The sequence below is a fragment of the Abramis brama genome (genome assembly GCF_963993115.1).
Source record: "Abramis brama genome assembly, chromosome: 23".
Classification (NCBI taxonomy): Eukaryota; Metazoa; Chordata; class Actinopteri; order Cypriniformes; family Leuciscidae; genus Abramis; species Abramis brama.
Genome location: NC_139985.1, coordinates 10,712,780 through 10,725,920, shown reverse-complemented (window position 1 = coordinate 10,725,920; position 13,141 = coordinate 10,712,780). Strand labels below are relative to the sequence as shown.

At 35.8% G+C, this 13,141-nt stretch overlaps 1 protein-coding gene across 4 annotated transcripts in view; it reads left to right on the top strand.

Moving 5' to 3' along the window:
• Positions 1-13,141, top strand: part of fbln2 (fibulin 2) — a 67,603-nt gene that overhangs the window by 35,273 nt on the left and 19,189 nt on the right. For all 4 annotated transcript variants that reach the window (XM_084101829.1, XM_084101826.1, XM_084101827.1 and 1 more), the window contains 6 exons: positions 413-515; positions 1,562-1,688; positions 2,708-2,897; positions 6,824-7,030; positions 8,266-8,376; positions 11,968-12,069. In XM_084101829.1, coding sequence (XP_083957955.1) covers positions 413-515; positions 1,562-1,688; positions 2,708-2,897; positions 6,824-7,030; positions 8,266-8,376; positions 11,968-12,069 — 840 coding nt within the window. The remainder of the gene's footprint in view (positions 1-412; positions 516-1,561; positions 1,689-2,707; positions 2,898-6,823; positions 7,031-8,265; positions 8,377-11,967; positions 12,070-13,141) is intronic.

Sequence of the window (13,141 nt, the reverse complement as noted above, 5' to 3'; positions counted from 1 at the left end):
TTCTTTGTATCACGATTTGTTGAAAAGATCAGCCGGATATGCTCCTCAAATTCGTCTTCAATAGACGGCTTATCGAAATTGGTGCTTTTTAAAGACAAATATTTGAAGGCTGAGTTATTTTGTGCTAATGACGCCTATGATGATGCACATACCATGACTGTGTCTGAGTCTTTGAGTCAGTCTCTCTGTTTCCCTCTATACAAAGGCTGCAGATTACATCTTTTATGCTTCTTCTATGGATCCGAGTTGGGCTTCGCCTCTGGGGCTCTATCAATGCTGAGTTTCTTGTCTGCCTGTCTGCCCTTTTCATGTCAGAAAAGCGTTCACTGTAAACTCTCTATTCTTTTGTCTGGTTTATGTAAGATAAAACTGATCTGTGAGATGGTTGTCCTCTCGGCGCTTTCACCTCCAGGATTGGTGGAGAGCTGTTGTGTGGCCGGGCAGAAATGGGCAGAGGAGAACCGGCACTGCAACCGTATGCCTGTCAAAACAGAAGACCTCAGCTCTGTGTGTGGGTAAGCTGGATGACGTTTCAGATCCTTGGTTATGCTGCTCAGTACAACTTCCTTGAGGAATCAGTCAAGTAGGAAGCAGAGTGAGAATAATCCATACTAATTTTCTCTGGATGCAAATGAAATGTAAAAAGCTGCTGCTGATTGGTTAGTTGCAACCAGTTGTTTCCAAAGCATCCAGAGGTTTTCAACCTTTTGGGTGCCATGGACTTGTAAATGTGATGAGGATGTAACACCTTTCCTTAAATGTAAAAGACAGCTATATATTTTCATGTATAAACAGACAATTTTTACTATAAAATTTTTTTTCTGGAAATATGACGTTTCTATAAAGTTGGCACTGCATTTTTTTTCTACCCACAATTAAATGTATATACCTGAAGAGAAACTTAAAATTATGGCTGTCAAAATAAAACAAAGAAGAGATTAGTTATATAATATAATAATATAGAGTATATATTATATTATTATTATATATTGTATTATAATTATATAATATAATATACTGTACACTACTGTTCAAAAGTTTGGGGTCTATAAGAATATATGCTTTTGAAAAACACCTTTTATACTCACCCAGGCTGCATTTATCTGATCAAAAATACAATAAAAACATACATATGATTGTAAAATATTATAACAAATTGTGAATTTTCAGTGTCATTACTCCAGTCTTCAGTGTCACATGATCCTTCAAAAATTATTCTAATATGCTGATTTGGTGCATAAGAAAAAAAGAAATGTAATGTCTTAAAAAGTATTAATAAAAAAACAAAAAAACATACAGGTCCCAAATTTTGAACAGTGGTGCATTTCTTTTTCTCTTCTTCTTCTTCTTCTTCTTCTTCTTCTTTTTTATTTTAATTTTTTTTCTTTCCATGGACCCCCTAGCACTCTTTTTGCTGTCCTCTGGGACTCCTTAGACCCCAGTTTGAAAACCTCTGCTCTAAACAAACAAGTAAATCTGATGAGAACGGTGTTGACAGGCTTGGTTTTAGAAACGGGTATTACATTTTGTTAAAATGTTTTTTTTTTCTGCTTTGTTCAAGTGTTGTCCAGAAGCAGTGCTGTTCCGGTGCTCTGAGAGAGAGCAGGTGTCAGGCTGGCATGAATGCTGCAAAGGCCGGACATGCCTGTGAGGGAAACAGCCCGCTCTGCGGAGAAGATTCACAAATAGTAAGATCTTAACTAGTGGCATCAAACGGACTAAAAAATAATGACTGTTTTCAAACAAATAATGAAAGAAAAATACAAAGGATGCATGATCTCTGTGGTATTCAGTATGTTTGGAAACAGTCATTATTGGCCAATTCAAAATTATTTACTGAATACTGTCTGGTCATGTATAAGGCTGGCGATAACAACATGTCCTAATCAGTCCCAACATGACAAAATCAAAAAAATAAATAAAAATAGTCTTAACAAGCTGTGAACACAACAAGCAGCAGGACATTTAAAAAAATGTGTTTGGTTTCTATTTCTGCTGGTTTAAGCTGGGTAGCCCCGCCCACAGTGAAATTCCCTTGGTCCAATTACACTTCTGTTAAAAAGTTTGGGGTCGGTAATTTATTCGATCAAAAATACAGTAAAAACAGCAAAATTGTGAAATAATAATATATTTTAAAACATGTTTTCTATTTTAATATATATTTTAAAAAATTTCCTGTGATGGCAAAGCTGAATTTTCAGCAGTGTCATAAGATCCTTCAGAAATCATTCTAATATGCTTATTTGAAACATCTCTTATTGTTATCAATGTTGAAAACAGTTGATCTGCTTAATATTTTAGTGGAAACTGATACATTCTTCCAGGAATCTTTGATGAATAGAAAGTTAAAATGAACATCATTTATTTGAAACAAATATATTATGTAACATCATAAAAGCTTTACTTTGGTCCTTGCCGAATGAAAGTACTGATTTAAAAAATAATAATTTTAATTAATTTTAATAATAATAATAATAAATGTGTTAAAATAGCTTGAAAGTTTTTTTTTAAAAGTATGAAAGGTGTTGTATGTTAAACCTCAAAAATGCTCTGATTGGCTGTGTTTGTTTAACATTATACATAATTTTAGCTTTTCAGTGTGGAAATGATTTGCTGCTAGACAAATTACTTATTGCTCGACAGTCACATCATGACTGATTAGGACTGAAAAAAATGTTTTCAATCTCTTTCTTGCTATTTAATGTAGGACTGCTGTAACTGCTGTGCACTGGGTCTGCGTTTACGAAAAGAAGGTAAAGGCTGTGAAGTGCATGAGCATCTGAGTTACCCATGTGGACACGTCTTCCTCACGTGCTGCGAGGAGGGCGAGGAAGGTCCTGCTCCGCCCACGATCAAGAAAAAACAGAGACCTCAACCGACTGCTCTTCCTAAGAGAGGTGAAATTCTTTTCTTTTACACAACCTGGAGTTTTGTTTTTACAGCAGAGTTTACTCATGCTTTGCAATGTGTAACCTAGTGTAGTGTATGGCTGATTTCCAGTGGTTGGGTCCGGGGTGAGTGAGAGTTCATATTTTATTATGACGAACAGATCTAGACGGGCTGTCATGCCAAGAAAGGGTTGTGATGGAGACACACTATATGATGTGAAACCACACGAGGACCTGGAATGTCTCAGTTTTGAGTTGCTTTTTTTTTTTTTTTTTTTTTCACAATGCCCCAGTTATCTCTTCATCCCAGTGACTTCTGAGTTTATGTCTTCTTATTAACATCAGTGCCTTAGTCGTGATTTTGCTTGTTTGTTTTTAAAGCCTGGATCATATTTGGAAGCGTCTGAAATCTGGCTTTGTCTTGGCATTCAGTTTCACGTTCAAGTTCGTCACACTTCTGGCCGAGAGGTTGACATTGATGGATCAGAGGAAAGAAAGATGCCCAGAGCTGATTGGTCAGGTGTCACGTTACCGTTCAGAATAACGCACAAAGATGCTGGCAAGCTGGGCTGAATCAGAAGCAGATGGCAAAGCAGGCTGTTGCCTCTCTGCCCGTGCCAGCAAACTTTCCTTCTGTCTCAAATGTTTCAGCTGACTAATTTCACTAATTTTGGCAGGATTCGCATGGAAACATTGTTCTCTTTTTTGGAATTATGCTATATGTTTACACTAGGATAAGACCTGATATTAGTTTAGAAATGTGTACACTCCAAAAATGGATTTTGTTGCTTTTTAAATTGAATTTATTAAAATGAGGTAATGCAACATAATTCTTTTGTCTTAACCTAATTTTAGTGTGTGAAATCAATTTAATTTGGAAAATGGATGTTTACTTAAATCTTTTGTATTCGGAAGACATGAATAATGTTCACTGGAGAAAATACAGCGGAAATCCAAATCCAGACCCACACATTGTCTGACTGTGTAGTAAAATTAAAGTTTTTTTTTTTGTTTTTTTTTAAATGCTATCTAATGTTTATATAAAAATATAACCTAAAGCTTTCAAGTTCCAAGAATCCAAGATTTTGCATGAAAATGTTTAATCATTTTTAAATAGATTTCAAATTTATCAGAGAAACATAAGCAATGAACCGTGTCTAATACATTGTGAGTGCAACTCAATTTAATTAAGTGCCTTAAACCTGTATGTGGCTTATAGCTAAATAAAGTTGTCCAACACCTCACATCCTGGCTTTTATTCTATCACCCTGAGAGCCATAGTGTCATATCAGTGTAATGGCAGATGTCCATTACCCAACTAGCACTCCCTCAGTTATCAGCAAAACCTTAGTCAATAGACCCAGGTCAATATTCCTTTGAATGAGACTTAAAACCCAGACTTTACCTCTTGCTATGCCTCAAATGGCACATTCCTTTGGCCCAGTGCCTTGCTTCCCCTTAAGAGCCAACCTGATATCCTGAGGCAAGGTGAGTTTAGCTGTAGCCGTGTCAGTAGCTACTGGTTTATTTCCTTTTCGTGTTGCGCATACAGATGGTGGAATGCTAAAATAGGTCCAATTAAATTGCCTCCATAGAGGTATCCAAAGAAATGCATTTTCTTTCTCTTTTTAAGGAGACTATTGCTAACTATGTAATCCCTTTTGGTTGCATCAAAGGTTTAAGCGATACAAAAACGGTTGAGAGGTAATTATTTCCATGAGGGATGCTTTCTCAGGCCCCCTGCCACCTCACACCCGTAACGTGATTAATTATAGCGGAAATGTTTAATCTCCTTCTCCCTCCATTGCATTTACATTCAGTTAATGACTGTGAGAAATATTTACTTTACACCAGTGCGCTGTGTAAGGTGAAGCCGAGTCTGTTTATAATGTTTAGCCAGACGCTAATTGCCAAGTCAGTCGAACACCTTGCCAAATTGGTGTGCGATGTTGGAAAGCCTGTTGATTAACTCCGTAGAATTCGTTGACTGTGGATTTGGGATTGATAGGATGTGATTGGCAGATGGAGGACATAGAGAGCATGGCAAGAACAGCTGGCAGTGGTGGAATGACAGATGTTGACTGGAGTGTTGCTTTATGTATTATGTTTACGTTAAAGATATTCCACACAAAAAAACTTCTGCCTAATCACTTTCGCGAAAGTCAGTGTGGATGTGGGTGCCATCTTGTGACAAACAACCCCCCATAAAACAGGAAATAATATCATAGAGAGGACCCCTGTAGACCCCTATGACTGTCAGGACATTTCAGATTGCATTAATATTATCTACTCAGGGCACTTTGAAGGGAAAACAATCATAGCATCTGTTGTTGTAGTGTCTTTCCAGACAGAAATGCTAAAAAATAACTTGCTTCAAAGGGCCCTTCAAATCAAACGCTTTCTGTGAGTCAAAGCCAGAAAGTCTCTCAAAATAACAGTTCATTTATGACATGGGAAGTTTATAGGTTTACACCAAATGGTATGCATCCCAATAAAAATGATAAAAGTACTTATTATTTTGAAATGTTTGAGATGTGCACATGTATTTATATTGTCATGTTATGTTATATCATTAAATCAAAACCTTTGTTGAAAACTGCCAATATTGTAATTCACTTAAAATAATGAAGCTTCCATTTTGTCAGATGCATTTTAAAGGTTGATTGAACAATTAAATGTAGTAAAAGTTGACTATCAATAATTAGCATGAGCAACTTAAAGGTACACTGTGTAACCTCTCTAGTGGTTAATAAACAGAACTGCATGTGTTTTGCGGAAGAACATTGTAGCTAAAGCTATAAAGCTATAGTCACTATAAACACTTATACACTATAGATGTACCATAGTGATTCAGGATAAGACAAAAACACGGTTTGGAAAATGGATTCATGATATACTCGCTCATTATATACACTGACATTTTTTAATAAAAAAAGTTACATAGTGTACCTTTAAAATATTAAATAACTTAAAATATTAAATTAAGAACTTAGAACTGAGCATGTTCAGTTTGATCACTTATGATGCACTTTTTTTCCAAACCATTTGGTCTTTTTTTTTAATGACATTTGTTACTCAGAATTAACTTGTTTTAGCTCTACATAGTGTTTTTGATAATATTTTGATTATTTATGAATATATTATGCATTATAACGTACTTTATGAATACCTTTAAGTAAAGTGTTACCTAAATGCTTCATACTGTACATTTATAATGTTGTGATGACTAAATTCATTTGCAGCATTTAAATGATTGATTTAATTTTTCAGTGTTTTATGTATAGTTTGTTTCTTTAATTTTTAAACTGTTTATCATTTATTGGCCATAACATGAACATGTAAATAGGCTTATCAGGCTTATCTATAATATGTGACCCTGGATCACAAAACCAGTCACATGGGTCTATTTTTTGAAATTGAGATTTATACATCCTCTGAAATCTGAATAAATAAGCTTTCCATTGATGTATGGTTTGTTAGGATATAACAATATTTGGCCGAGAAAATTTGAAAATCTGGAATCTGAGGGTGCAAAAAATCGAAACATTGAGAAAATCGCCTTTAAAGTTGTCCATTTATGTTGGCGATTGTGCTGCATTCACTCACAAAAATAAATGTTTTATATATTTACGCTAGGAAATTTACAAAATATCTTCATGGAACATAATCTTTATGTAATATCCTAATGATTTTACAAGAAAAATCGATCATTTTGACCCATACAATGTATTGTTGGCTATTGCCACAAATATACCCGTGCTACTTGTGACTGGTTTTGTGATCCAGGGTCACATATTAGAATTCTGGCTTATCAACCAGAATTCTGATATTGTTGCATCCCTACTAGTGACAGTGGATATGCATTGATGTCATTAATGTAAATAGAGTCACATGCAAGAGATCTTACTAATCTTACTATCTCTTCCCTTCCTCAGTATCAGACAGTCAGTTTTCGAAGCAAGCGCTGTCGGTTGGGGATGTGGATCCTGCGGCTAATTCACTGGAGGATTTGGAGCATGATGACAGGTGCCAGAGATTTGCACTTCTCTGCCATCACACCTGCATCAACACTCGCGACTCCTACCTGTGCGCCTGCCACCCTGGATACACACTCCTGCAGGATGCCCGCACATGTGTGCCAGGTAAGATCAGCCCCTCCTTGAGTTCTGATGACTCAGGGACAACCTGTTTGCTTGTGTTATACTGTATGTAGATTCAGTTTTGTGTGTGAACCATTTTAGATTAAGCAGGTATAGTTCAACACATTTTCTATTTGGATATGCATAAGGCTGTTGAGAACCAGTTAACCAGAGGGTTTATGTTATTTCTAGACTTTCAGAGCAGAGATATACCTCTGTATACAACCTAGCATAATGAAGTCTAATCTTTATGCACTCAAAACACACTCTATCAGCCCTGCATTAAATAGAGGAATTATTCTTAATACCTTCTCAATATCCTGTCTGCAGTGTGTTCGCATTACTTAGAACTAAAATGACCTTAAATAACACTGTGTGTACTGTGACTTTGCATTTAGGTGCGTGCCTGCACATATAGCAATCTAGTGAAGGTTTTTTATGATGAGTCAGTGAATTAGACATCCTGGTATATTACTTTTGAACTCTAAAGAACATGAATAATATTAATTCTTTATATAACATAACACGTTGAAGCACAGGCAAACAACACTGCATGTTATTTCAGAACTCTATGAGATTTTAGTTTTTTAAAAACATGAATTTTGATCAATCTCCATCAATATCAATATCCTGTACAGTTTTTCTTAATATTATAAAATCAATAACTGGGTCGGTCTAGCTCCAAAATGACAATATATAAATATATATACGAGTTCATTTTTGGGTGAATTATCTCTTTAACTAGATAGCACAGTGATGGGACTATCTTTGCTTTGCCTGATTCACTGCAGTTTGTAATTATTTGTCCTGTTTCCTTGGTTATACAGCCAAACCCTAACAACCCCACTGCATGATGGGATTGTCATCATGTGTCAATATTGTTTTTGTGTCTCTGGTGACATGGAAGTGCTGATAGAGATAGTGTTGTGCTTCTCCGCAGTTTGAAACTTGACTCATGATCTCATGTCTGAACTGAACTAATGATACGACCACAAATAACTTCCCTCCAGCATTCTTCAGCTGACTTTTGGAATGAAAGAAATTCTGAGCATAAGATATACGTTTGCAAATGTCACAAATCAAATAGCGCTTTCCATATTTCGCATCTGGTCATGATTAAATGTTGGAAAAACTATTTTTTGGTAGTTCCTCTACCAAAAACAATCTGACAGGGTGTAAAATGAAAGAGAATGACTCATCCCTGTGATATTTCACTCTTTTCTCTCTCTTTCTGACAGAGAAGCTGGAGGAAGACAACAGGGTTGGTGAAGAAGACAGGCTGCTTACTGTAGCTCCAGCAAGACAAGAAACCACCACTCAACCCCCAGTCTTTCATAACCCATGTGCAGGTACGTAATCGTTGTTTGTTTTAGTTCTTTTGCTGTTAAAGGCTGTAAGGACCTTTGAAATAACTGAAAACATTTGGCGACGTAATGCGATCAAGACCTGTCTGGAATTACTTTAGCCGTGCGTTTCCCTGAAAATAATTGCACACCTTAGAACGTTCGTCAACCAATCAGATTCAGGCATTCAACAGCCACGTAGGGCCCTATCTTGCACCCAGCGCAATTGACTTTGTACACCGACGGATGTATCATTCCTATTTTGCACCCGCGCACAGCAGACTTTTCCCTCCACAGACGCACCCTGGTAAACTAGGGAATGAACTTGCGCTCCCGGGGGGCGGTTCAGCGAAAAGAGGAGACGTGTTTCGGCGCAAACGTTCCCTGGTGCTATTTTGCAGGTTTAGAAAACAATTCCGCCACTGACCAGGAAAAACCTAGTCTAAAGTCAGTGGCGCGTTGCGCATGTTATTCATATGCTATTTTAAGGGCGGATGCTTGGCCATAATCAATGTAGCGTGTGCACAACGCGTATACACTTTGATTCTCTCATCTACACAGAAGCAGCAGTTTTCATTTTTGCAAATCATACATTATTACAAGGAAAAATATTAACACACGAGGGAAATCATTGTTGTGTCCATGAAGATGTGAAAAAATAGGCATAACTTAGATTTTTACACATTTAGCCAAATTATTATACAGCTGTTTAACTGAAGCTAATTTGGCCGGGTTTCTCCCATCCCCTGGCAAATCCGCCGTTATAATAGCAATCCGCCATGGAACAAGCGCGCATGCTCTTAAAGGGAATGTGAGATGTCGCTCTGATTGGTTTATTTCATGTTACGCCCAAACTACACCTATGAATAATGAAGCTACTTCAGACCAACCCATTTTAGATTTGCGTCGGGCGTAAGAGTCATTTATCCCGCCGGTATAATAGCAACAGCGCCTGAGATCCGCCCACAAAGTTACTTGCGTTTTGCGCTTGATACTTGCGTTTAAGATCGTTAAAATAGGGCCCGTAGTGTATAAAGTTGACATAACATACTATTGTTCAAAGGTTTGGGGTTAGTAAGTTTTTTTTGTTTTTGAAAAAAGTTTCTTATACTCAACAAGGCTACATTTATTGAATCAAAAATAAAGTAAAAACGGTAATATGGTAAAATATAAATATCATATATATGTAACAGTTGTGTTCCTGTTTAGTCTATGTTATGTTTTATGTTTAGTCTATTTAGTCACATGTCTTTTGTTTTCCCGCCACTTATCCGTTGCCATGTCTACCGTCATTAGTTCATCATTTTCACCTGTGTCTTGTCAATTACCTTCATCTGTGTCACCTGGTTTATTCATCAGTGTCTGTATTTAGTTCCCTCTGTTCAGTCAGTCTTTGTCCGTTCTTGTCTATGTCACAACCTGTGTGTATCCTGCCATTTTGTATTGCTTGAGTTATATTTGTAAGTAAACACTTTGTATTGGAGCCTTCTGCCTTCCTCGTCTTCTTCTGCCTGCACGCACCCTGACAATATATTGATTATAAAATTTTACAAGTTATACATGTTTTAGACTTTAGAGGCCTAAGGATGTTTAGACATTTTTAATACATATTAAGATTTTTTTTTTTCTTAGCTTCATTCATGATGAATCATTATGCATATGTTTTGTGGTTGAAAGAACTCAGAATCCTTTATTTGAAATTAAGTGTGTTTTTTTTTTTATCAGCAGTCGGCCTCTCAGTCAAATCTTAACATAATTGGTTGTTTTGGTGCGCACATAACATTGTTCTTTCAAATGTCATGAGATTGACACAATATTTCAATGATTCGTAACATTCTGGCACCATAACAGAGAACTAAATTCCAGACCATGTAGCCTCACAGGTACTGTATGGTCATTCTAATGCTCTGCACAACATATGTTATCTTAATTGAAACACGCTAAACAGAGGAGCAAAAAATCACCACTTCCTCCTCATCCAGCAGGCCATCCAGAAGATAAAGCACTTCACAAGAGAAGTCCAAATGCCACTATGTTTTATGTATATCTGGTTTGGGGTTGATGGTAGATGTTTAAGGACTTAAACATTTACTGGAAGTCTGTTACTTGTCTGGGGCACTGTCGTGTTTCTGGAGGATCAATCAGTACGGAAATGATCTGGATGTATCTGGGTGACTCGTTAAGTCATGCTGATCATAGTTGAATTTTGAAATCTGTTATGGTCATCCATGAGCACAGCAGCTCCATTCTGGCATTAATGAGAGTGGAATCATGGGAGTTGTCGTCTTCACCTCCACAGCCGATGGAAAGCAATCCGACGGGAATCAGGCAGAAATCGTGTTCATGGATGAGATGTACTGTGGTATGAAGCAGGGTGGGGCAGAGAGCCTGGGAGCAGACCGAGTCGCATGGAGGAGCACCGGAGCTTTTATTATGCTTATATTTCGCAGTTTGTTTATTTTACGATTAAAATGACTTTTTAACCATTGCTGGTTCACGTCTCCTTCTTCCCTGAACTTCCCTGTTACCTTTAGTGCTGAATTACTACTCATACAGGTCACTTTTAAATTTTGGGATTTTAAATTAAAATTTTGTGGTAATGCAGCGCTGTTTTACTTGGTAGAAACAATCATACTAAATATACATCTGAGTGTGTTGAAAGTTATGTTATAACGTCACTCTGTATGTTCGCTCTGTGGCTGATATGAGACGCTTGTTAACTTTATCGATATTTGAATATCATATTAATGAAATATGGATGACTTGTGTTGCTAAATGGCATGTAATTAATTTTTAAATACATTGTATGGCAGAGTAAATGCTGTATTATCCTGTTACTACAAATAAAGCTCTTTCTGATTATGCTATGTTAGCCACTTGACAAAACAGTGTCTCTAAGGCATGGTACAAACATGTTACTCGCTGTAAACCAAGAAAACAAGAGAATCAAACAATAAGTTAATTAAGGTAATAAATTAACCGTATTGAGCTAAATAACAATGATTAGTTTTCTGTTGATAAAGGTATCTAAACAGTTGCTCACCAGTAAAAAGCATACCGGTAATCATTTAAAGTGTCTTTAGTGTTTCCATGGTAAATCAAGGGATTTACAGACAAACTGCGCATTGACACAGCAGAAACACCCATTAAATTTGTAGATTTCTCTGGATTTAAACATTGTTGGAAACATTTGGGATAGTGTAAGTTCACAAGTTAACAATATATATAACTTTGCACTAGTGGTTTTTGGATATTTTAATCTAAAAAATATTGTGCCTACATAAGTTATTCTGTCAAGAGCAGTGAGTTATTTTCTCTTTGTCTTTTATGACAAATGATTAATGACACAGATGGCTGTAGATATATTAGGCTCCTCTAAAATACTCACACACATCCAGTTTTCACCAAACTGTTTACATAAGACATAACCGACTGTGTTTACATGAATGCTCCGCGATGGGCATTTTGACATAATTGTGTGTATTTGATCATTCAAGCGCAACAATAATAACAGTGATCCTTGCCATTGTAATTATAATGTAATGTATAAAAAGAAGTTTGATAGATGTATTAACTGAGTTTTACTACTGTCTGCAGGTAATGGGCCCTGCTCTCAGCAGTGTTCTGTGGTAAGAGGACTGGCCCAATGTTCCTGTTTCCCAGGATTCTCTCTGATGGCAGACATGCACACCTGTGAAGGTAAAGTACTCTAAATTGGTCTAAAACTACAAATACACACCCTCTTTTCAACAGAGCTGTCACAAAGCACTGATAAAACTGTCATGCCGCACTAACCAATCCCTTAGTGGACTGAATCACTCATGTACAGTATAGCAGTTATACCCAAAGGATTATGACAAGAGATTTGAACGTCACATTCTTACCTGAGGATCTGCTTCCTTCAGCTTCACTGATCCATGACCAATTACTCTCCTTCAGTCCTGACTACAATAATAAACAGTGACCTCAGCCCTGGGTTCGACAGCTCTGCTGTCTCACAATACATCTTCCTGTCTGATCTGACACATTTACCACATGTTTATTTACTGTACTGATAGTGTTGCAGACTATATTTTTCAAGGTCTTTTCATTCCATATCCTAAACTTGTCATGGAGGGTGCTAATAAAATTGCCATGCAGAGATGTTGCTATAAACTTATCCAAAAACAATATTTTGCTGGCTCTTTATGTAATTTACAGTATAACACCTGACAGTGAGCTGATAAAAGTCTAAACAAAATTATAGTTAAAACAAGAATGAATATATATATATACCTACATGTTAAAAAAATATGGTTAAAACAATAAGATAGAAATTTGTTAATTTGAAATTTACAGAATAACCCCTGACTGTAATTTAATTAAATTCTAAATAAAATTATGGTTAAAACAAGAAAATATACATTTGCCAATTATGTTAAAGGTTGATAAAAGTTTAAAAACAATTATGGTTAAAACATTCATTATAATTTAATATAATCATAATTCATTAATATAATATAATATAATATAATATAATATAATATAATATAATATAATATAATATAATATAATATAATATAATATAATATAATATAATATAATATAATATAATATAATACGTAATTAAATACAAATTAGAAACATTCACTAAAATTTAAATAAATGTTTCTTATTTTTTACACATTGTAATTACATTTTTAGCTTATCAAATAAATTTGTCTTGCTTTAAGGATGCTTAGAGCTATACTGAAAATTTTAGGAAAATTATTTTGCAGTGTATACATTTTTC